This window comes from Manacus candei, unplaced genomic scaffold (assembly GCF_025592945.1).
Source record: "Manacus candei isolate 608988 ecotype Guabito, Panama unplaced genomic scaffold, ASM2559294v1 h1tg000037l, whole genome shotgun sequence".
Classification (NCBI taxonomy): Eukaryota; Metazoa; Chordata; class Aves; order Passeriformes; family Pipridae; genus Manacus; species Manacus candei.
In genome coordinates this window covers 15,860,126-15,885,285 of record NW_026138085.1, presented here as the reverse complement: position 1 = coordinate 15,885,285, position 25,160 = coordinate 15,860,126, and the positions used below count along the sequence as shown (strand labels likewise).

General features: G+C 45.0%; 1 protein-coding gene across 4 annotated transcripts; it reads left to right on the top strand.

The window, feature by feature from the left end:
- Positions 1–74: 74 nt before the first annotated feature.
- PCBD2 (pterin-4 alpha-carbinolamine dehydratase 2) lies at positions 75–23,227 on the top strand. Of its 4 annotated transcripts, none has more exons than XM_051794195.1 (4): positions 75–136; positions 2,812–2,943; positions 19,887–19,967; positions 21,399–23,227. In XM_051794195.1, exons 1-4 carry the CDS (start codon positions 80–82, stop codon positions 21,492–21,494), a joined length of 366 nt encoding a protein of 121 aa, XP_051650155.1. In that variant the 5' UTR covers positions 75–79; the 3' UTR covers positions 21,495–23,227. The 4 variants fall into 4 exon arrangements, with proteins under 4 accessions (XP_051650155.1, XP_051650158.1, XP_051650156.1 ...); XM_051794197.1 differs by lacking the exons at positions 75–136; positions 2,812–2,943 and adding exons at positions 13,799–13,901; positions 17,626–17,674; XM_051794198.1 differs by lacking the exons at positions 75–136; positions 2,812–2,943 and adding an exon at positions 6,915–6,970.
- The last annotated feature ends 1,933 nt before the right edge of the window (positions 23,228–25,160 follow it).

Here is a 25,160-nt window from a genome sequence, read left to right as displayed (position 1 = left end):
CGGCTCCCTGCTCCCCGCTCCCCGTTCCCTCCTCCCAGCCCGGTTCCGGGGCGGCTCCGGCGGGGGCGGTGCCGGGGCCATGCCGGGCGGCGGGGCCGGGCTGCGGCGGGCGCTGCTGGGAGCGCGGCGGGCCATGGTGAGGGGACGAGGGGACGAGGGCCGGGCAGGGCCGGGCGGGGGGCTCGGCGGAGCGCGGGGGACCCGCAGGGGCTCGGGGCAGCCCGGCCGCCTTCCCCCGGCACTGCGGGAGCCGCGGGATGGGTGGGATGGGTGGGATGGGTGGGATGGTGTGCCTGGAGCACGGGGGCTGCGGGGACACCTCGGTGCCACCGCTCAGTGCCTGAGTGGGGAGGGGCCTCGTACGGGGACAGGACAAGGGGGAACCGCTGGAAACTGACCCAGGGCGGGGTTAGGGGGATACTGGGGAGAAATCCTTCCCTGGGAGGGTGGGGAGGCCCTGGCACAGGTTGCCCAGAGAAGCTGTGGCTGCCTCATCCCTGGGAGTGTCCAAGGCCAGGTTGGATGGGGCTTGGAGCAACCTGGGCTGGTGGAAGGTGTCCCTGCCCATGGCAGGGGGGGTCAGAACAAGGTGATCTTCAAGATCCCTTCCAACCCAGACCATTCTGTGATTCTCCCTGTGTCCTGCCACCATCCCACTTCATGATTGATTGTTTTGTTTTACACGAAGCTAATAACGAGTGGCACCCACAGGGTTCAGCCCTCGGCCCTCAGGCATGAGATGTTTAGTACTAATTTTTTAATGTAATTAATGAACCATTTCCCCAAGCTTCCTCCAAATGAACAGTACCAATTACAGGTTCAAACCCACACCCGGTGCCTGTTCCTGCCTCTCTGGGGGCTCTGGCTGTGCCCGTGACGTGCTGCTGGGAGGTGGTGACTGCAGAAATGCAATTTGAATCTCCCACCTTATCTTCTTCCTTCTTCAAGCAAACTCCTGCTGCTTTCTGCTACATTTCTGAATATCGTGATGCATCAGGACGTGGCCTCCACAACCCATTCCAAAGCAAAACGTCTGCATCAAACCCAGTCTCCATATTCCTATTAAAACTGCCTGATCAAATTTCAGGTCACAGCACTGTCTTGTCGATGCCTGTGTGTCAGGTGAGGTGTTGGGAAGGCACCACAGTGTCCCCAGAGCTGACAGGACATCTCTGTGCCAGCAGGAGGAGTGGATTTTGTGCTGCCTCCTGGTCGCAATCCTGGACTTTGCTATCTCAAAAAAACCCACCCACCCCCATGATTTTTTGTAAATTAGCAGACTGACTTCATCCTGCACCAGAGAAAATAGTTCATTTTGAGACAGCCTTGAACTGGGGCGATTGTTGTATAGGCTTGGAAAAAACAGGAACGTAAGAAATTCATGCCTGTGACTGTGGTTATAGCAATGACAAATCTGAAATTTGTGTTCTTGCAAGCCCAAAGTTGTGTTTGAAGTGCAAAGAGCCTAAATTAGTTCAGTTTGGGACCTGTAAAACCCATCCCTTGGTTACATCTCTGGATGTGTCCCACTGAACACAAGCAGCAGCAGTGGTGCTGTTAGATTGATTTACACTGTTTTGGGGGTTTTATTCCATATTATTGATGAAAATGTTGCTCCTTGGCCCTCCTGCATCGTAAAGCCTTGCTCAGGTCACATTAATTGCGTTAATTCCTGCTCTGCTCAGACTCACAGCCCCATCTGGTGGCATCGGGGCTCCCGCTGGAGCAGCGGCTGGCAAAGGTGGAAAATCCTGAGCTGCTGAGCTGGCAGTGGGTCCTCACTGGCCTCCCATGTCTGAGAGAAGCTCTGGAGCAAAACTGCCTTTCTGCAGGTTCTGAGAAAGCTGTGCCAGCTGCTAAAGTAAAGACTAAAGCAATCTGAATTCAGCTGTACTGGGGAGAAAGGTTCTTCCCACCAAAGCAATGCCTTTGTCGTGTGAGTCTGAGACCCCTCTGTCAGGATATATTGTCCTTAGTCTCTTCTTTTAGGAGAAGTGTCAAACCTCTTCCAAAGGCCCCACTGAACGTTCCTCTGTGTCTGGCTCTGGCCTGTATCAGCCCCTGATTCAGATATTCAAGTGTTAGTCTGTCACATCTGTGCTCCCAGTGGCATCAGCAGGACAGGTCACTTCAAATAAACCATATTTAAGCATCAGTGCTTTGCAGAATCTAGTGCTTATAGCAGTAACTTCAAACTTCTTGTAATTGTGTCTGTATTGTCATTCTTTTTCTTTTTATGCAGTCAAAAAGCTCTTTGTTTCTTGTAGAACTCCACAGCGTGTGCTGTCTTAAAATCCATTCCTCCTTTCTCAAAATAGTAAACTACAAGCAGGGTAGAATACAATCTCCTGTTTTGCTTGTCTCTTTTGAAATAGATATTTCCTGATATCTCTTTTAGCCTTATAATTGTACCTTTAGCAAATAATGTAAATAATCCTTTGCTTATATGACAGAGTGGAATGCCTGAAAGTTATTTGAGGTGTTACAGCATCTGAATAATCCAGATGACCAAGGGTGCAGGTGTGCTGGTGTCCATATTCATTCCTGGGGAAAAGCCTGTTGCTTTTCCTTAGTTTTGTACAAAGGCATTTAGCCAGATTTATCTGCCCAAAGAAAGATGATGGGGTTTGGCTGTTTTAGGTATAACTGGACTGTGAAATTATAAACAGTAAGAAACTGTACCGTGAATATTCCACATCCTTACCTTTGCACAGCACATAACCACAATTTCTTCGTGTGGTTTTCTTATTGTTGTACAGCAGAGAACCTCAACCTCACTCCTGCCGTGCCTTTCTTTGTTTCCCTCAATAGTCTTCCCAGTCTCACTGGTTGACAACGGAGGAGAGGAACCAAGTTTTACTGGATCTCAAAGCTTCAGGCTGGTCTGAGTTGGGCGAAAGAGATGCCATCTACAAGGAGTTCAATTTCAAAAATTTTAATCAGGTAATTACTGTTATACACCACTTTTCATATAAAGGAAATGTAATTGCTTTAATTTCCATACGATCCCGATGGGAAAATATTTGTATTTAGAAATTTGGGAGTATCCTTGTGAGGCCAAATCCTCTTGGCTTTGCCTTGACGAATTCCTCTCTGATTCTGATCTCATTAGGTGGAGTAAATTAATTCCATTCCGTGGTTGATAAGTAGATGATTATAATATTAGGGCCAAGGTTGGTACTGTGGAATTAGACAAATAGTATTTGATCTCCATTTTTTTTGTTGTTTTCATTGCCAGCATGCGTAAATGAATGCTGGAAATACATAACTGATGGACAGTGGGGTTCGTTTTTGTCAGGGACAAACTTGAGAAAAATGGGTAAATACAAGAACAGAAACTTTAGCAAATAAGGTGGGGAAAATGGGACATGTTTCACCTCCTGAGCAGGAAGACAGAGCTCTGGTACATCCTTGAATGAGCTGTAGAAGATGATCTCGCAGTGTCTTTGGCACACAAACTGCTAGTTTTATTTGGAGGCAGGATCCTGAGCCACATCTCAAACCCACAAGAACTCGTGCTGGACCATCAGTTACAAACTTGCTTCAGAAACACTGAATTTGCCTTGAGATGTGCGTTCAGCCCCATTCCCCTGTAAATTCCCTCCTGAGGAATCATGACATTGCTTAGAAAAAGTCACGTTCCCAGAGTGTGCATTTCCCTTCTGTTTTATTTCTGAGGGAGGGGTGAGTGCTTTCTGGGGAGGGAGAGGATTCCCAGGGGTTTGTTGGGATGATGGCTCTCCCTGAGCCGGTTCTCTCCCTCGCTGTGGAGGGACATGGTGAGCTCCAGCCTGGGGATGCCAAGGGTTTGTTGTGTGTGTGGGGACCAGGAGCTGTTCTCTGAGCTGTTTATTTACATGGCTGTGCCTAAGCCCAGACCAGGATGTTTTAGGAAACCACAGTGAGCTGGATAAACAACAGTTTGTAACTGTGGCTCTTTTTTTCACTGTTTCAGTCAGCAGTTGTGGGGTAAGTAAAGCCCAGGCAGCAGAGAGAAGGTGAGTGAGGTGATCCCAGCCCCTCTGAGCTGGGTGAAAGCAAGAGAGAAAACCACTGCAGGAAGATCCAGCTCATGAGCAGGACAGGGCTGGTCCAGGGAGTATGTTTTTTTCTGGATTGCACTTCAGACCTGAAGGTTACTACAGAGCAAACAGAACCATGTCAGACCATGCAGAGGGCAGTGAAAGGGAGAAGCCCATGAGAGGGAGCTCACATGAGGCCTTGGTGAGATGTGCAGGCAGCTCAGGGCTCGAGCTACCTGCAGGTTTGACATGGTGAGAGAGAAGTGACCCTTGGAAGAGTTGAGATTTCCGACCTTTGTGCTTTGAATATTCGTGAGAGAGCATCTCTGCTGGGTTATTGGTTCAGCACGACTATAAATGCCTTTTGTTTTCCCCAAACTTAATTTAAAAGCAGTTTTGCCCACTGTAAATAAGTGGGTCAGTTTGATCAGATGGACTTGGGCAGTCTCTGCCAACAGGCAGGTTAGGAGACAGATCACAGTGTGCACCAGCAGGTATCTGGAAAACCCATTGCTTTGACAAAAATTCACAAAGCTGTATTTTTTCTTGATGGTGTACATTAGTCTTACAACATGGGTACATTTCCATGTGTCTTCCTAATGTGAAGATTGATGGAGCACATATCAGTATAGGAAGTTGAGTTTATTTAAATGTGCTTATTGATAAATGATGAACTATGCATTTATGCTTCTAGTACATGTTGTCTTACAAAAGGTACTTTAAAAAATTGCCACTTTAATTGTTTGGGAGATATTGGAACAGTCTCTTTCATTCTTGGTTCTTTCCTGCTGCCCTTTTGCAGATGGAGTAAAATCAGGTGCGGGAAAAAAATCACCCCAAAAAAACCAACAAAAAAAAGTAGAAAGTGGTTGAGCTGACATGAAAGGTATTTCAAATTTATGTTTTGCAGATGATATTGGTATGATTAATGTCTTCATTGCCTTTTTTTTTATTGCTTCTTGCAGATAGTGTTCATGATGCATGGAAAATTCTGTGGCTTCAAAATCTATGCCAGGTTTACAAAGTCTGTGTATGTCAACAGATGTTAAGAATATAAACACAACTTTTTATTATAAAGTCGTGCAAATGTGTAGACATGAGCTTGGTTTATGTATATTATTTTCAGCATGAGAATGAAATGAAACTTCTGTGCAACAAGAGTTATTTAGATTCCTGAAGCTTTCAGGCTGAGATTAACTTGGTTAAAAGCGATCAGCAGCGAGCTGCCTTTGTGAGGCTGACAAGCTAATGACACTTCTGGCTCAGGGAATTAGTTTGTAACCCACTACTTGAAAGCTCTGGTGCTGTTTGTTAGTCTGAAGATACATTTTCATGAAAGTGGGCTTTGGTGGTGAAATTCTCTGAAAGAAGCTGGAGCCCAGCCTGGGGGCCGTGCTGGAAGCCCTGTGTTGGTTGTGTTGCTGCAGGTCCTGGTGGGCTGGAGGATGTTGGTGCTGGATGCTCCCGTTGCCTTTAGTGTGAGGCAGGCTCCTGGTGGGTGGGTGTTCTGAATCTCCTATAAAATATAGAATACAGCAGTGTGTGTGTGGGGGGAAACAAACACAGCTCAGCTGTGGAGGAGAGAGCCTTGTCCAGAAGAGCTGTGCTGATGGCACCAGTGCACCCGTTCCTCCTTAAGCCCTGCAGTTCCTGTGGGTTATTGCCACTGTGGAGCAGCAGGTGGGCAGCAAGGATTTAAAGTTGGAGTCTTTCACCTCCAGGACTCTCACTCTTGTGCACTCACTCAAGAGCCCCCGTGTTGAGTCTCTTTTCCCAAGGAGCTTGTGCTGGGCAGGAACCTCTGGCTGTGAGTGGGGTCTTGGAGAACGGGTGGGCTCGGAGCACTCCATGGCAAGTCCCAATCCCTGCCACGCATCTGGGTGCTGGTGAGCCTCAATAAACCTCACAGCCACGTCAGAGAGCTTCTCTGGGGCCTCTTTCCCAGGCTGCAGGGCAGAGAAAAGCAGTGAGCAAGGCTTTCAGACCGTGGTATAGTGTCGTGAAGGGACACTCTTTTCATCCGTGTCTTTGTGCTACTGAAACAAAATGTTTTTCTTCCAGTGGAGCAAACTCTCTGCTTCCAGTCTGCTCAAGCAAAATTTGGAATTGGGATAGAAAGTTAATTTACACCTCCAGACCGTGCTGGTAACTTCTCCCAGCATTCCAGGTCAGTTCACCTTGGGAGCAGTGATCCAGCAAAGGGGACAGGCCTGGCTTAAAAATGTGAATTTCTCCCAGACCCATCCGAGCCCAGTCCCGGGCTGGGCAGGCTGTGAAGGGCTGTGAGTGCTGGGTGCCAAGTGCTCCCTTTGGTCCCTGTATCCAGCTACTCACTTCCACCAAATTTGCTGGAACATCTTAGCTCTGAGACTTCCATGTCTCTTGTCAAAGCTGGTTGGATTTGACCGGGGGGTTTAAGGGGCAACTGCCTGTGTGATTGCGTTTCCGTAGGTAATCACACCAAGGCAGCAAATGCAGTTAGGAAATTACAAAGGTGGGCAACTTTGCTGATGGTCAGGTTCAGCCTTTACAGCTGCTTTCTTTTATAGGGTAAGTTTTTAATTAAGTTTGTTTTTTTTTAAAAAAAAAATAAAAAATAAGATCATGTAGGAAGTCTCCATGAGACCTCTAACATCATTTTCTAAAATGACAGGAAATCAAACACTCTAAGAGTTTTAAAGCTATTAAATACATTTTGTGTTTTGGGGCTACAGGATGGAGGTGGAAGATGAGCCTAAATGGAGGGGATGGTATGGAAACAGTGTGCAGTGAGAGTAGAAGTACATGTGTTTCAGTTCAGTTGTGGAGTCTTGGCATCTTATTTAAAGATGCTCAAAAAACCTAGAACTATTAAATAAATTATTATTCTCACTTTGTATTTCCCTTCCAGATTTGCTATCTCTTTTGCTTGGAATCCAGAAGAAAAAAGTCAGACAGAGCATGTTACGGTAGATGCCTTTTTTCCTCCCTCCTCCTTCTGATGCCAGTTATTTTCCTTTGTTTGTAGGGAGACATGCTCAGATTTGCCCCTTTAAATTGACATCTTTGTTGTATGATCCCAATTACACATCCAGATGAATTTGGTAGGATATGCAATGAATGCTCTTGATTTCTTTCGATGGCAGTACTTGGTGCCAGTGTAATACAATCTGTCAATCCTTCCTTTTTCTACTCCCAACACATTGCTTTGTTTTCTACATTGATCAAAGGTTGGGAAATTTGTTTTTATATATACAGGCAGTGTATTTCATTGCTGCTTTTTTGTACTTAATCTTTTGGCTGTTTGGCTGAAATACGTCCACGCCTTTCATGTATTGAAAACATAATATCCTTTAACCTACAATCTGCAGAGTTAAAATGAATTTTATGGTAAATATTCAGTTGTGGACCACATCTCCAGCTTTTTATATGCCACAGTGGTCTTGTGTTTTTTTTCTTCTCCATTGTCTGATAGTGAGGTCATTTTCAGTCCTCTGAGAAATTTTATTCCCAGCCAGATGCGGGCCATATATTAAAAGTAGCACCTGTGGCTAATATCACAGCAGCTTACCATAAATTTACATGGTAACTAGGATTATATCTGTCAAGACTGTTAAAAAATGTCTAGATTTAATTTGATTTCCAGTATTGAAGGAGCTCTCCAACATTCTGCTTCATAACTATATTTTAAAAGTTAAAATCACTCCATTGTTAAGTTTTATAGCACTCCCAGTGCCCATTAAGTTGATTTGTTAAATGGGGGTCAGAATAAAGCAAGTTGGCTACGGGAGGATCGGAAACCAACTCATTTGTGACAAATTCAGTCCTCGCGTGTGAATCTTCTCCGAGCCCGGGGAGTGATTGGATTCAGGTGCAGCTTATGTCACTTGTGTTTAACCTCAAAGCCTGAGCAGCCTCAGCCCCACTGTCACTTCTGCTAATCAAAAGTCAGCCCCATTTCTGTACCTTTTGGGGGGAATTGCTGTTTTTAGTGCAGTATCACTCTGCTCGCTCCCTCGGCCAGGGTTTTGCCTTTGATTGCTCGTCAACCGAAAATAAATTATATTTTTTATCCACCTCGGTAGGTGCTGGTTTTCATATAGGCTTTCCTAGGCTGCTTCATTTTCCATTATCCTTTGAGTGCCTCTCCCATATGCGGTGATTTGTGCACCTGCAAAGTTATGAAAGTATTTCTGTTGGTAGTTATGTTGTTCACTGACTTCCCGGCGTTTATGAATACAATAACCGATTTGCCATAAATCAGGATTATTTATGGGTGGGTTTACAGAGCTGAGAAAATCTTTGTATCTGAAAATAATGAATTTCTGGCGTATCTGCCTGTTGACATTTTCCTTTATTAGAAACTGATAGTGAAGTCTTTGGGACTGGCAGAGGTTAACCTGCAGGCTGAAACTCAGGGAATGAACTGGATCAAGTGTCTTGGAGCAGAGCACAGTAAAAATATATGATTCTTGGATGGTCACACCTTCCTTGAGTTTATTCTTGGGATGGACTGAGTGAATAACACTCTCACCTCGCAGTCAGCAGGTCAGGGTGCAGCTGCAGGACCTGGACATGGATCCACTTGCCTGGCACTGCCCAGGGGAAGAGGGTAGTGCAGGGTCTGGGGGAAATGAAAGCAGAAATTCTAGGAAGACAGCCTGTTTGAAAGCTTATGAGACTCCTTCTTTGGCCTTAGGGGAGCAGGACATGACACTGGTGCTCTGGTCAGTGCAACCTGTGTTCAGTGATGCCTCCAGTTAACTGGCAGTAGTGAGAAATTATGGTAGAAATATCTGGGAGTGTCCTTGGTGCTGGGAGCTGGGAAATAAAGGATTTGTTTTCTTCCCAAGGCTGATGGTGTACAAAACCACAGAATGACAGAATGGTTTGGCTGGAAGGCACCTTAAAGATCGTCTCATTCCAACCTCCTGCCAGCTTTCTGCTAGTTCAGGTTGCTAAGTGATATTTCTCCCTATAATAAACCATTATTTTATAGTTTATAATTATTGGGGTGTGGCATTTCTACTTGCTGAGTTTCCCCCCTCCCCTCCAGTAGGGCTGCTGTATCTCCTTTTATTCAGGCCACTGCTTAAAATATGCCCAGCTGACCTTTGGGCTGCTCTCCAGTTGACTCAAATACAAATTGCTTTCCTTAAAAGATGGATTTATTATCACTCAAGTAAAAATTATTGCAGCATTTGCCTTATGCTTTTTGCATGCATTGATCTGAAAGCGCGAAAGAAATTATTTGTCAAAATGCCTTTTGGATCTCACAAGCTGTTTCTCCTTTTTTTTTTTTTTTCAACTGCACAAATTGATTGTTTGAATTAAACAGAACAAACGTTCTGTCAGCCATGTGGGCAGGGCTGCTGTATTGTCATACCCAAAGAGGGCAAATGGTCAACTTGATTTTAGCTACAGTTTGGGCACTTTCCTTGTTAAAACTCTTTTGGAAAATGAAGGGAAAATTCAACGGGTTTGAATTTAGTTGAGCAACTTCATTTGGGAAAATACAGGTCTGACTGCTGCTGCCTTTTCTGAAGAAGGTGGTCACTCAGCTGAATTTTTTTTACCTTCTCAGTTAAGGAAAACCGGTGCCTTGAAACTCTTTGTGCATTAAAACTTATTTTTATGGGGGTGCTGGGGCGATGCTGGTTAAACGCAGTCTTGCTCGTTTAACCTTTTGCATCCCCCTTGCTTTTGGAGCAAGGCCTGGGTACGGTTCCAAACCTTAAATTGCCTTTAGCAGCAGCAGCAGCTCTCACTTTCTCATCCTCCCACTGCGGAGCGCCACGCTCGGGGACGTCGCCCGCCGCCGCCGCAATTAAAAATGAACCGAAATGAAACTGCAACGCCCCCGCTTCAAAATTAACCATTACTCACCGAGAGCACATCAAACCCACTTAGCGGACATCCGTTAATCCCGCCGTGAGCCGCTCCGGGCTTTAATGCCCCCTGTTTTACACGTTAAGGGGTTTGAAGTCGCGGGCCGGCGCTGACCTTTCGCATCTGCTCCTCTCGCAGTAGGAATCTCCGCTCGCCGCTCCCCGTCAGCCTGGATTAGCGTGACGAAGTGCAGCGCTTCTGCTGGCTGCAATTTGGGGTTTTGATCAGAATTATTTCTTTCACAAACAATCACGTTTTGGCTAAAGCGTTACATCTGCTCTGCGAAGCCGCCGGCAGGGCCGCGGTTTGTCGGGGCGAGGCGAGCGGAGGGTTTTTTGGGTCCTCTTCTGTAAAGCTGCTTCACATGGTTTTTTTTTTTATTGTGGGGAGAGCTCCCCTTCTTCCTCTTCTCCCTGCCCTTTATTCCTTTGGTTTTGTTTGGCTGAGAGCAAAAAGTCGCTTTTGGACAAACGTCATGTTGGTTGTGATGTGTTGGAGGGGTTTGGTGGCAGCCCCGTGCTGAGTCAGCACTGTACTGTTGGGTTTATGGCTAAGGATGCTTTGTAGGAGGATATTGTTTATTCCTAGGATCAGAGGGAAAAGTGCTGATATTTCTTGTGCTGTGATGAGAACAACAGTAGGCAGTTAAATACATGTCTGTGTATGACCAAGGGTGTCCCTGGTTGAGGGAATCTTTACTTTGTGATACAGTGGATGGGTGCTTGTAGTGAGCAAAACACAAGCCCAGAATGTTGTGTTTGTGCACGGGTCTTGTAATGCCCAATTTAATAAAAAACCAGAGTTTTACAAAGGGTTCCCCTTTGTGGTGTGCTCATATGAATTTCTAAAAGAAATTGGATGTTCACTGGAGGACTCAGAATTTTCCTCCCCTCGTGAGCCCATCTCTCCTCTTCCAGATGTACCCATGTAAAAGCAGTGTGGGTTGCCCAGAGAAACTGTTGTGTTTTAGTAAAAAAACCCCATCAAACAAAAAAACTGTGGAGCTTCTCAAAATATTACTCATTGGACATACTCTGCCACTTAGGTGAACCTTGTTCTCAACAATACATTTTAACTGTGGCTGCCTTTGTCCTTTTCTCCTTGACCTGCTCCTGCCATTCTTCCAAATACCAGAGACAGGAGATGAAGCTCAGGTTGAGGTGACCTGCAGGTCACAGAGGGAACAGTGGGCATGGCAAACCAGGCAAGGGTTTGCACAGAGCTTCAAGGATGCTCTATGTTGTCTGGGAAGGTACTTGGTCTCTCTTATTCTTTTTTTTCCCCAAGGATCCATCACTTCTAGACTTGAAATGATTGACTGCAAAATAATATTTGAATTTTAGGGTGCAATATAAATTAGCAGCTTACCAGTGCTGGCCCAGGTAAGCCTCCTGCTGAGTTCACTGCCCCTGTGTATCATCTAAACTGTTCTACTGTAGGAGATGTCCAAACATTAAGACCCATTCTGACAGCACAATAGGACACCTTCAGCAGTTCAGTTTAGTGAAATAATCCCCTGATTGGATCTGCAGTAAATCCTTAGTTTGCTTTGTTTCACATCTTTAGGTCTTTTTAGCTTCTGGCTTGGCCAAGAGGGTGATGGAAAGACCTCTCCAAATTCCCCAAATCTCCATTGTGATTTCTCTGTTGCGTGTTTGAATCACTGAACTTGTCTTTAAAAAAAACAAACTAAACCAAAAATGCTGACAAGACAGTGGAAGATGAAATGGTCATGAGACCAGCTTCTTCTTCTCTTAATCCATCATAAAGCAAAGCCTTTCTTACCACTCTTTGATGTGTTCTTAGGATCATAAAGGGCAGAGCTTTAGAGGATTATCAGAGGCAGGTTATGATTGCCCTTGGACACTCAGCAGAGAAGATCTTGGATATTAAACTGATAGTATGTGTATCATCTTGGCCAAAAGACCAGGGAGAATTTTGTCTGAGCATTCCTGGTGTTATCAACAGCATGGATGGCACGTGAACTTCTCTTTCATGTCTGCAGGATGAAATCATTCCTTTGCATGTGAGTAAAAAGAAACACTGGGGGAAATAGTGCAGTATTTTGTTCTGCTCCAGCCAGATCTGTTTCATCCAAAATGTGGTGTGATGAGATAAAGAACTTCTCTGTTCTTCTGCACCATACCTGCACTCAGAGTCAGAGGGTTTGAGCACCTTTGAGAAGTGGAGCATTCACTTAAACTAGTTCTGATTTGCTCTGGTTTCCAGCACCTTCATGTCATGGTCTGGCACCGTGAATCGAGGAGGATTCAGGTGCCTGAATTGAGAGGGTTGGAACTGGGGACTCCCTGCACCTTGTTACTGCTTTATTTTTATAGTGGTTGGTGTGATGGCTTTATTACAGTACAGCCAGGGGTTTGATTTGCTGGGCCAAACATTTGCTTTAACAAGTCAAATTATCATTGTTCTTTCAGTTGTGCAGCCAAGAGAGTTTATTATTTTAAGTGCCTGATTGCTTTAGCAGGTGCTCAGTTAATGGGGGCTTCACTGTGTTATTTCATGTTTTTAGGTAGGGTGCAAAAAGCTCATTTTAAAAAGTCATGTTTCTTGAAACAGCTATTTTATTTGGTGTAAACCTCCTAAGTGCAACCTTTATATTCCATTTTTTAACACAAAGCACACAATAATGGCTTGGGAGGTGCAGAGCCACATTTAGCTGATGACGTAGCTGGAGAATTTATTCCACGTCCTAGTTCAGTTCTGAAACCTGGGATTATGTCCCTCTTTTTTTTTTTAGAATATCTAAGTTAGATATCTACATTTTTTAATAAATAAGAATATTTATGAGTCTTGGTTTACCTAGAATGTTAAGTGACTGGGAAAAAAAGGGGAAAAAACCTCATTTATTTTGAATATTCATACTTGAAATGATGCATCACAAATACCTTGTTCTGGGTTTGGTTGGAATTTAGGGTATCTACTTATTTTGCAGTAGTCTTTATGGACAACTATAACCATATTTATCTACTTATAAGCAAATGAATGTATTTTGCAATATGGTTGTATTGACACTGAAACTTTTATCACTCCCAGGAAGAAGTTTTTATGCTGCCTTAAGACACCTCCACGTTCTGTCACTTCTGCTCCACCAAGTCTATAAATCTTTTTGGTGGAATAGGTGATTAATTTTGGTGTGAAGTCTGTTCATTGAATCACCAAGAATATTATCTGTTGTTCTGTTCATGAAACCCAGGTGCAATCACTTACCATAACAAAGAGGAGAATAGGAAAAAAGATCCTCAACACTGAGGCTGCTGGAAAAGCCAAGATGTGATGAAGAAGGCAATAGGTGAAACATTTTGTATTATATTATCACCAGTGAGGGAAAAAAGGTCTAAATTCAGCAGTTATTAAAATCCTGATATAAGCTGGCTTTAGAAAAGATCAAGTTGAGGTTTGTTGTGCAGATTGCACACAAGGGTTTTTCACACTCTTGGAACTCGAGAGGAAGAGCAGAGCAAAGCAAGGAGCAGGATTTGAGTGCAGCTTTAGTGCCCTCTACCTTCCTCCCAGTCCCTTGCCCTGCCCTGAGCCGTGTCCCTCCCCTGAGCAAAATGCTCCAGTTTGCTTTTTGGACCAGTTGAATCTCAGATGGGGCAAATGGCACTTGCACCTGCTTGGTGACTCTTAATGGCTTTCAGCTGAAAGAGGGTGGGTTTATATTGGATATTAGAAAGGAATTCTTCCCTGGGAGGGTGGGGAGGCCCTGGCACAGGTTACCCAGAGAAGCTGTGGCTGCTCCATCCCTGGAAGTGTCCAAGGCCAGGCTGGACTGGGCTTAGAGCAACCTGGGCTAGTGGAAGATAGGGGCATTAGAACTAGATGTTCTTTAAGGTCTCTTCCAACCCAAACCATTCTGTGATTCTGTGATGTCATAGCTTAGGTCCCTGCTGAGCTGGGAAGATGAAGCCTTGGACTCAGAGAGTCGCATCTCGAGCATCATCAGAGCTGTGTTGTGTCAAGAGCCACACTGGGTCTAGATGGTGCTGAGTGAGTGTAAACCTCCCTTTGCCACAAGCAGCACGGGCTTTCCCTGGGACAGCATTCCTGGAATGGCCTTCTGTCATCTCCTGCAGCTCTTGACATTGTACTGGTACCTGTGAGAGAACCGTCCCCGCTGAGGCAAGGCCGTGCCTCCCAGCTCTGCTCCTCTCTGCCTCCACTTACTCTTCATGTTCCTCAAATTGGGAAATCATATGACAATAAACAGAAATACCCTCAGTGAAGAGAGAAGGGGAAACTGTTGTTTATCTGGTCAGGTGGTTTAGATTAACAGTGATGCTGGTCTGTATTATGTTACTTTAAATCATAGTGTCCCAACAGGACATAAATTATGAAGATTGTTACAGTATGTTTCATCCAATGTAAGATCAACAAATTGGAATAATTTTTTTAATAGGAAAATCAGTGCTTTGGCAAGGTTATTGTTGAAGAATTTAATTTAACTTGAGCTTTGCTTGCATTATTTCTTAATATATAAAAACTATTTGCATAATGTACAAAGTATAAACATTTTTAGAATCAAAGGCAAGAATGCCTTTTCCAAGATTACATAGAGTGGCAAACTACTTAGAATAGATCAGTGTTTGTGCTTTTGCTGTCAAAAATGTTTGATATAGAGCTGGCAAGCTGGTTTCTTCACAGACATAATTGTAAACAAGTGTTGGGAGACAGAAACAGCATTCTTTGGAGAACGTGGTGTAAAGGTTTGCACATTCACTGCTGCAGATCTAACACAGAGAGCAATGTTTACAGCCAGAATAGGAATATAAATAAGTAACTTTTTTTAGAGTGCAAAGCAGCATTACACTTCTGTGTAAATGAGGTGTGCAGATAAGTACTGGGGATGAGAGGGATCAGCTCTGGATTTTTAAAGAATATTGTAAACACAGAAAAGCACAGACAATTCAGTTGGAAATGGGAATTGTGGGGGTTTTCACAGTTTCAGATTTTGCTATGAAGACAGAAATGGCATCTCAGTCCACACCAGTATGTCTGATTATTCTTCTTCCATCCCTTCCCCTCATGAGTATCCTTCAGAATCAGGAGCACTGCTTTCCCCAGTCACGAGCGATGCTGGGGAACGGGAGGGTTGGCTCTGTTCACAGTATTTTGCTGCTTGAGCTATTAAAGGGGAGAAAACCAAATTTCTACCAGTGGTTTGTCAGGTGGTGTTCACCTTCAGACCCTGCTGGCTGCCTGTGACAGGATGGGGTGAGATGGAGGGAGTAGGGAGTTGCAGGCACAACGCCTGAACTGCCAGAGGGACATGAGTAACCTGAGTTTTACTCTATTTTGGGACTTGGTTTAGTTGCATTTTTAATTACTGTCCCACTGTTTGTGGAATGATATTAAAAAGGGGGAGAGCAATGGGAAGATGTTCATCTGATTTACGTTGTGGATGAATCCAGACGCAGCCAAAAAAGAAGAGGAAAATACCCAATGCCATGTGGATCCAGTGTCCCTGAGGATGGTTCAGGCAGACTGATGATGCCAACAGGGAAGAATCTCAAAATGGGCACATGGTTCTGGGAATGAATACCTGTTCTCCTGTGCTGCCATCACCTTCCTACATACTAGTTAGATTCCTCTTTTTTTGTGTGTTTTAACCATATTGTCAGTCTCAGATGAAGAGATGTGGCAGATGATCAGATGATGAAGATGCTTTCTGAGATGATTTTTGCATATTTATATGATCAAAGTCTTTAGTAATGGAGTAAATAGAATTAAAATAGACTAATTAAAATAAACCCTGCTTTTTTCATGAGAGCACAACCCTTGTGACAAGCTAAACCTCCTCATTAAAGAGCTTTTTCCTTTTATCTGCTGGCCCATAGCTCACTGTTAGGTAATAATGTCAGCTGGATGTGTGAAAGCTTCTGCAGTTTGGGAGTGAACCTTAATGATTTAACTTTATTGTTCTAAGTGTCAAACTGGTGAGGAGAACACGTGTTCCTGGGTGTTTTTTTACTCGGGTGAGTGGAGAGCAAACGTGTGAGGCGTGGTCATCTCCTGCATGACAGTGCCACTGTAACTCGACTAATTCATTAATTTCCCACTGATAAATGGTACAGATGCAGCCTGGGTGGGTGGGGAAGGGAAGACAGGTAGCCCTTACACTGCAGAAGGTCGAGGTTAATGCTACCTCCAGCATTATAATGACAGATGGGAGGCAGAAACCTTAATGTACTTGCGATTAGCACGTGCTTTCCTTGGCTGGGCGTCCGAAGGATTTAAGAAGCCCGAGTGCACACTTCATTTTAAAACAAACAAATAAAAAGGGTGTGTGGTTATATCGTGGAGCCTTTCAGCTGTTTTTTCTTAAATATCTCCACTTCTGAGTCAAGTACTGTCAGCTGCTTCCTCCCGGAGATGCGCGGGGGTGATCCATCACGGGGGGCTCGCGGTGGGTGATGTATGAGCACGACACAGCGACCTGTGGGCCTTTGATGTGTAACTCATCAAGATAATGTTGGCAAGCATTGTACAGAAAGCAGCATGTTTAAAAAGTATTAAGATGAATGGATTCCTCGCTTAAGGAGTGTGAAAGGAAGAATAATAGCAGATTAGCTCCGGGATCCCGCGGTTCTCCCGGAGCCGCACAGCGCTGCACGGAGGGGAGGATGGAATTTCATCTTTCCTCCCACTCCTGACAGCAAAGTGTCTGGCCCTGGTTTTCCCATTCTCAAGAAACAGGAGTCACATTAAGTCTTATTTTGTGATGGAGGATTTTATCACTTCCAAAAGCGGTTTGACCAAACATTCTGAGGTAGCTGGATTTTTTTAAAGTTTGCTTTTGGGTTTTTTTCCACTTCGTGGGGTTAACTTGTTCTTCTAAGAGTAGCCCTGATTTTTATCTCATGGAGACATATTATGGCTGGTAGTGTTTAACAAACATTTTAGATGTGATGTTACGACTAAAACAACATTATTTTTTAGTTCCTTCTGAAAGACACGAAGGGAAGAGATGTAGCAGTGCACCCAAGGCAGGATTGCTTCACTCCTTACTTCTTCTATTGCTCTTCATGGTTCATTGTAGGACTCTGCACTCTGCCATCATTTGGGTGATGTGATGTACTTATGTAGAATACCCTGTCTGGATGCTGTTTTAGCCCAAATGTCCTAAAAGGGTTAGTTTGAAAATGTCTGTGTAATATGCCTGTCACTGAAATACCAGAATACTTTATAATATTTAATACATCAAAGTCTCTTTTAATACTTTTTTGTGGCTTCTAGAAAATGCACATATCCTTTTTTTTTCTCCTCTCTTTTTATTTTTGAAGGAAAAATCAGAAAAAGTTCTCATTAGGGGCAGAGGGGCTGCAGATCCCTGTTAATAATATAGTGAAAGTCAAGACTTTGTTGGGTCTCACTGTCATGAGTGAAGTGCTTGTCCCACTTTCATCAAGAAATGTGTGATGGTCTGATAAACTCTGCCCACCAGTGCAGTCTTGACAATGATCTTGCACTGCAGACTGCATAACAATTTTCATTATTTTTAATTAAAGTTGAAGAAGTGCAGACTCCTGCTCAAATTAGGGTTGGTTGTGTTGCCGGAATGCGGTAATTACTTTAATTGATCACAAGATAGTTTCCTTGATCACCAATTAGACCAAATTACCGATCAAGTTTCAAGACGTGAAGAAATGTCCAAACTGATTTTATGTAATAGTGTTTTCATATCTAATCAAATCTAAATAACTTTTCCTTCCAGAGCCAGTTGTATTTTCCCAAAGAAAGGTTAAGGCTCTACAAATATTAAGGTGATTCATAAACAATAGCGTTCCAATTCATTTAATTAGCAAGGGAAGCATTTAGGACCTTAATGGAGATTGCATTGGTAGCTCATTTTCCATAGCTTGTTTCTTAGTGGGAGATGCTTTTTGTGTGTAATTAAAATAAAATGCAAGGAGTAAGTTGCTGTGGGTGCAAGGAGGGAGAACGTCTCTGAGCAGAGCAGGGCACAAAGGCAGGCGGGCTTCGTCCTTCGCTGGGACTGGGGCTGTCGTGGGCAGCTGGAGCAACAAGCAGCAGGACCTGTCCTGGGGAGGGTTCTCCATGCTGGAATTTATTCCTTTTCATGAGTTGGACAGCCTCAAGCTGAGCAGTCTTGGTAGGATGAACAGTTTTGAGACCGATGTCCGTTTTATCCAGCTGGAGACTTCACCGACTGCAGGGAGCAGGTAGTGGACTGGTGTGTTGGTGCATGGACTGGGAGGATTTGGTGGTCCACTGATGGGGAGGATTTGTCACCTGAAGTCTGAAGGAAGGTCTACAGAGCAGATTAATTTTGCAGACTTGTTTACTTGTGTAATTCTCTCTGTGAGCCTTTGCTGGATAGATGATTGCTGTCCCACAGCCAGTGACTGTTTGTGCAGTGCAACCTGGGTTTGTATCTGGCTGAGTTCCTGGGATGCACAGGCAGACCCCAGAAGAACATCCAAAATCTAGTAGGGGTTTTTATAGATTTATTCTTATTTTTTCCCTTGCTGTTTGCTGGCTGCAGACACATCACTAATTTAAACTTCTGGGCACATTCCTGTGTATAGATTGCTGTGTTGGAAATAGCATTGCCGTCAAGGCCATGGACCCTCTAAAGACCATTTAAATCAAGTATCATTCAGCACTATTAATGCAGAAGTTTTCCAAATCATTGCTAACATCTGATGCACAACTTGCAGCTTTCTGCCTCAAAGCATGCTGCTGAAACGTGGGCAAATTTTTAAAAGTAATTGTTCACTCCAAGTAAAACTAAACCGAGCGAGAGCTTCAAGGGAAGTTAGATTTTTCTGAATTTTGGTATGCTCCTGGGTCAAACTAAAAAAAAGCTTTTTAATTGCTGACAGTTTGGTGATTTCCAAATGACAAACCTCATTGGAGTGATTTTCTCTGATTATAACGTTTGCATTCATTTGACTGGCAAAGCGACCAACAAAGTCATACTTCATCCAGGCACCGATTCTTTTTCCTTTCCTTAAAGGTTTTTGTAATTTGTGAGAGGAAAAAAGACTTGAAACTATTATCAACCATTATATGTTATTCATGGACCACATGTTTGTTTGAAATGGCCATCGCTTGGTGGAATGCGGGCGATATACATTCTCTTCCATAAATTAGCACTAAAAAACTACCTAAATCAGGTAGGGTTTTGTGGAGCTTTTTGTATTATAATCTGAACCAGACTGTGATGTGGATGTTCCTCCAGCTTTGCATCTTAATTCAGGTCCTGAACCCCATGGATGGAGCTTGGTATGAACAAAGCTCGCTGCTGAGAGGCGTCCTGCTCACGCTCCCGGGCCCTTTGGGCCCCGCTGCATAATTGCATTCTTGATTTACATGGACATTCTAATTTTCTTCATAATGCAGTGATTTGCTCTTAAGTATTTTGGCAAGGGCCTGTTATTATTTTCTTTTTGAACCTGTGATAAAACCTGTGTCCTGGGGGAGTGTGCCGTACAGAACGTAGGGGCAGAGGATTGGAAAGCCTATTTAAACTCATTTTAAGGGAAAATATTTCTCATAAAGCAGAGGGTCAAACCCACCTGCTGCCTTTTTCTCCCCAGTAAAATAAATAGCAAAATAGTTAGGCAGAAGGATGTGTTTCTGGTAGCAGTGTTGGGAATACTGTGGCACGATGCTTAATTAGAAATGGTGCGTTTCTAAAATACAGTAAGGGAGAGGGGGTTGAAAATCCCTATTGGATGCTGAATGTAAAATCAGTGCTCTTCTGCAATAGCTTTGAGTCCTGGAGTGAATGACACTGAGCAGAGTGATTTACCAGGGTCTGCAGGGCATGATTTCAGCAGTTTTGGGAAATGCACCGGTGGCATGAGAAGCCGAAATGCTCCTTTAACACTGAGGTGCTGCCTCTGTGGCATCTCGAGGAGTTTTTGAGATTTTGGGTGAATCTTGCCAATCTGCTGCCAGTCCTGGCAGGTAGAAGAGTATTTTCCTCTTTGTTCTCTCTTTCCCTAGGCTTTTGGATTCATGACCCGGGTTGCTCTGCAAGCAGAGAAGATGAATCACCACCCAGAATGGTTCAATGTCTACAACAAGGTAACCTGTTCACCAGCCCTAGTTACTCACATGGCAAGTTAAGGAGACCAAACCACTGGTCCATTCTCTCTGCCTTGTTTGTAGCTTGTCTACAAGATACAGGAATGAGAAGTGTCATTATAAAGAGAGTTGAGAGTTTAAAGAGATGCTGAGATTTGCAGTGGTGGGGAATGGAGAATGAAGCTCTTTGCACCTTCTGCCAACTGTATGGTTTGGGCCTGTGGCTTCACCTCTCTGGGCTGAGATCTAAAAATAAAATAGAAGCCTTTAAGCTCCTATTTAGCCAACCTGAATAAATCACTCTTTTGAAACTACTCAGCAACTCTCCTTCCTTTCTGTGCAGCAGGTCGGGAGCTCAGTGGTGTAGGGTAGCAGACTGTTGGTGTGTTGGTACCTAAATGGGAGCCTGGCAGTCTCAGTTTAGGTGTGATTTTTTAAAAATTTTAGGCTCCTATGTCTGAACATAGCAGCTTATAAAATTTGTTTATAATATTACCTAACTGATGGTGGTCTCATATTTACAAGGGTCACAGGGATTACTGCAGCCCTCGAATGAAAGGTGCTGTGTGAAGGGGGAAATTATTGCTCTCCCTTTGGTTTTATTTTCTAATACTTCTCATTGCATTGTATCACTTTGTTTGTTGTAGCATTTGGTGAATATATGGCAATCCCCCTAAAAACATACTAAAAGAAAAGAAAGGACATGTGGATGAGCAGCCTGCAGCAGGACATCCCACCTCTCCACACAGCTGAGGCTCCCAGCACGGGCTCTTCCTCATCAGCCCCTCAGGTTTAAGGGACATTAAATGGTCACTGGACAAAGTCGTGATCACCAACTCTTCATGATTTTCGTGGCTTTCTAGAATATTCAGAATATGTCTTTTTTTCCCTCTTCTGTCTTCCAAAAGTCTCGGTCAAAGGCAAGACAAAGTAGTGCCCAACTTGGCAACTGGCTCAGTCTAGACAGACCCACGAGGCAGCCACGTCACTGCAGCGTGCACTGGTCTGGTTCTTGTTTTTTTAATTAACCTGCAACAAGCTTAACAATTTCTTCACCTTCAGGGTGCTGGTTTTTAACAAAACACATGAGCCCCTGACCCAGCTCTTGCAGCTTGGTCACTGGCCCAGGTTCTTCATGGAACCGATCCGTGGAATTTATTGTAAAGACCGAGTGATTTAATCAGACACCTCTTCTTGGATGAAGCCCAGGAATGTAAAGCCTGTGTTATTCTGTGAAGGGGCTCATTTTGGTGAGATTCCAGGCTCTGTTAAACCTCCTCACCTACAGCATCTTCTGGTTTGCCTGAGCAGGGAAGGTCCCGCTCTGTCCTTGCCAGTTCACTGTGGAGACACACAGCATTCCCAGTGAACTCTGCCTGTATGTCAGAGATCAAGATGACTTTATAATCCCTTTCTTTTGCTTTTTGACAGGTTCAGATAACTCTGATTTCCCATGACTGCGGTGGGCTGAGCAAGAGAGATGTGAAGCTGGCTCAGTTTATTGACAAAGCTGCTGCCACGGTTTAAACAAGATGTAAATTGCTCTAATGCAGTGTCCACCCATATTTTTTGTTTAAATGGTGTCCCTCTGTACTTGTAACCCTGATTTCACAAACCCCTTGAGACAAGATATTCTGTGAAAAGAGTGGCTTAGCTTTACTGACCTTTAAGGCCTTAGTCTTGAGACCCTTCTGGATGCCTGTGCTTGTCCTTTCCCATTGCTGGCTCTGCAGGAGGATGCAGCAGATAAACCAGCAATAAATAAGTTTTGAACATATAAATAAGTAAGTTTAGTAACTAAACCAAGCTGGAATGAAATTGGGAGCCCACCCACATGTGTCAGTGTTCCCCAAGCTTAGAGGAGATTGTGGCAGCTGCCATGTCATCTTACCCCATGCCTGGCCACTTCCCTCCTATAGATTTGTACCTCTCTGCACTTCACACAGGGTAAGAGCAGCTCAGCCAGGTCAGTCCCCTCTGGCTTGGTTTGGGTTGGGAGGAACCTTAAAGCTCATCTTGTTCCACCCCCTCCATGGGCAGGGACACCTTCCACTCTCCCAGGTTGCTCCAAGCCCTGTCCAACCTGGCCTTGGACACTTCCAGGTGCAGGATTGGATCTTGCAGTTGCTGAAAACCTCAGCTCTGGAACAGCAAATACAAAAAAATCCCGGTGAGCTCCCGGCACTCACATCAGTAAATGAAGCCTGCTTGGCTTAAGTGCTTGGCCAGGTCAGTGCTCAGCACCTTGCAGGACTGAGCCATTATTTGTGCTGTAGTGCTCCAGTACCTTCAGGATCAGCCCAGAGCCCTGACCAGAGCTACCGGCGGTGAAGGAAGCGGCATTAGCAGGATTCTGGCTAAGCTGGGCTCAACTGAACCTGGGCTCACCCTTCCCTTTTTTTTTCCTGTAGCTTTAATTACTCATTGCAAACATTGTGGCGGGAGCTGCAGATCCCACTGTCAAGGTTTAAAACCATTCCTTCCGTGGTTTCCAAGTCTTTGTTTTTATCCTGTGATCCTCACCCAGACAGATTCCCAGTGCGGGCAGGGAGATTTCACCCTGCTCCAGACTCCCAGGAGGGCCTCTCTCCCTGCAGTCCCACTGCTGAGTGTCCCCAGCGTGCTCTGTCATGCCTTGGGAGCAGCTCCGGGCTCGGAGCTCCCGGGAGATTGACACCTCCGAAATGCCGGAGCGCATTGCTGGGATGACCCCGGCGGCACAGCCACCGGCTACTGAGAGCTGAGGCGCGAGTGCCAAACCCCGTGTCGGGGGGATGTGCGAGGTGTGTGGTCCCTCGGGTATTTCGGGCCGCAGAATGCCACGAGCTGCCACCCAAGCGCTCGCCTCGATGAAATAAGAAAGGTATTTTTTGTAAATCCTCATGTGCTAATTAGTCGCAGGAAGCGAGATGTTGGGGTTTGTTGTCAGAAACCCTACTTGGGATATCAAGTTAGTACCTAAAAAGAACCCAAATTCAGGCTGCGTGCTCAGATGTCCTTCTCTCACAAGTGCCTTCCCCCAGTGGAGTGGAGGATTTCCCCGATATGGTTTGAAAATGGTCACTGTTGTGAGGAGTGAATAAAACTAAAACAAACAACCAGGCTGTGATGTCTCCTGTCACTGGTGGGGAAGTGAAATGAGCTTCACCCAAAGTTTTGACAGCATCTCTAATGAACTGTGAAAAGCCTGCTGTTAGGAATTGATATATAACTGTGTGTGCGTTGAATAAAACCAATAAAATCAAATTCCTCTTTTGTAATTTGTTTCTTTATTATTGTACATATGTGACAAAGCTGTTTAGTTTGGAGATAAATTTAAGATAAATAATATTTAGTTGCTGGGAGGTCTTTGGTTTAGAATATTGATATTTATTTACATACTCTGAGGAAAAAAAATCCCCATCAACTGATTCAGCTCGGAGAGCTGCACTGTCTGGCTATGGCACAGAGCTGTCCTGGGGGTGTTGACAATCCTGATCTGCAAAGAGGCAAAAATACTCAGGAAAGGGAAGGATGGCTTTGAAATGCTTGAAGTTCTATCATCAGTGCTTGTTTAACCATAATTTCAACCATAATTTAGTAATTTTTTGTTAACTTCTGGGGCATCCCACAGACCTGCAAGTGAGGTGAGCATTGCTGTGTAGTACTAGGGAATAAACAACTTCCACTTTCTTTTCCAGTGAGTGCTGACTTGGGAGGCACTCTCACAGTGAAATCCTGGCTCTGCAGATGCCATAAAGAGGATCTTTCCTTATACAGGCACCTTTTATTTTGGGGCTGGTTTGGTTTTTAGACAGGTTTCCCATCATATCTGAAGTGCGGCCCCAAAGTGCACTGAACTTCACCTCCCACCCTGTCTTGGCAGCATCCCCAACTTTCTGCAGAGCTGTGCAGGGGAGTCCTGTGATGCTGGGGAGCCCTGACCCACCTTCTTGTAGCTCCCTAAATCCACAGCAGGCAGCTCCCAGCCTCTCTGTGCTCCCACATCTCCCCAGCTCCTCCCCACCTGTACGTGTGCGGCCAGCACGGGGTGCCGGGGGCCATGGGGAGGGGAGGCACAGCCCCCCTGGCTGAGCTGGAACTTCACAGCAAATTTAGACAGCAAGGATTTAGTGACAGGTGCTGGATTTGGGCCAGGAAACTCAGCCTAAGGCTCCTTCTCTTGTGAAGAGCATCATCAGCCCAGCTCTGAACTGAAGCAGCCGGTGTGCAGGGGCTGGGTCCCTGTGCTGCTCTGGGATGTTACAGCTGCCCAAAATACAGCTTCCTCTGCTGTGCTGGCTTCTCCTCAGGTCAGCCTGGTACCTGCTCCCTGTGAGCCCACAAAGTTGCACCCCAAGGCATCATGTTGCTGCTCCTGCAAACTAATCACTAGTCACAGCTTCAGCTCACGGCTGCCAGCCACCAGGTTAAACACTCCCCTGGAGTTTTGGGGGTTTTTTTGCTTTAAGACTAATTGTGGATTAAAATATTTGGATAATCCATCAGAAACAACCTCCTTGCAGGCAACTTCCCTGCGTTGAGACTGATATAACTCGCTGTGTCCCCTCCACCAACCTTGTCCATGGTGTATGAGAAACGCCGTCCCTGGGAGACCCTCCAGTGGTGCTCTGTGGCCACAGGAAATTAAAATAGCAAAAACTCAAGGCTGAGAGATGCCTGCAGTGTGCTGTGTGGTTGGGATTGGTGCTCAGCTCCTGTGAGGCTGGAGATCAGACCTTCACAGGACCGTCTCTGAAACAGGGCCAGCAAATAATCCCTTTCTTTCCCCACAGTGGGAGCTCAGGTCCAGTAAACTGCAAAAGTCATATTGAAAGGAGAGGCAGTGGCATCAGATGTGCTGCAGGGCTCTGGGGATGGGCTCCCACAGCTCTGCAGGAACATGTTAGAAAGCAAAAGTCTATCTTGGTGTGTGAGTCACAGCTCGGTCTGGCTGCACAGGGATTCCTGCTGCCCTTCCTCCTCCTGCCTGCCCTGACTGCAGACCAAGGGGTGGTGGTGGAGTGGCTGAAGAAGAGGTGGGTTTTCTGTTAATTAACCTCTCTCATCTGGAGCAGTTTGGACATTAGAAGGCTAATGAGGACATGTCCTCACCCAGCTGCCTCTCCAGGCTGGAAGGACAGACTGATGTGGTTACTTTTCAGATTGTGACACGTCCCTGGCTCCAGGGTGGGGCTGGAGGGATCACAACAT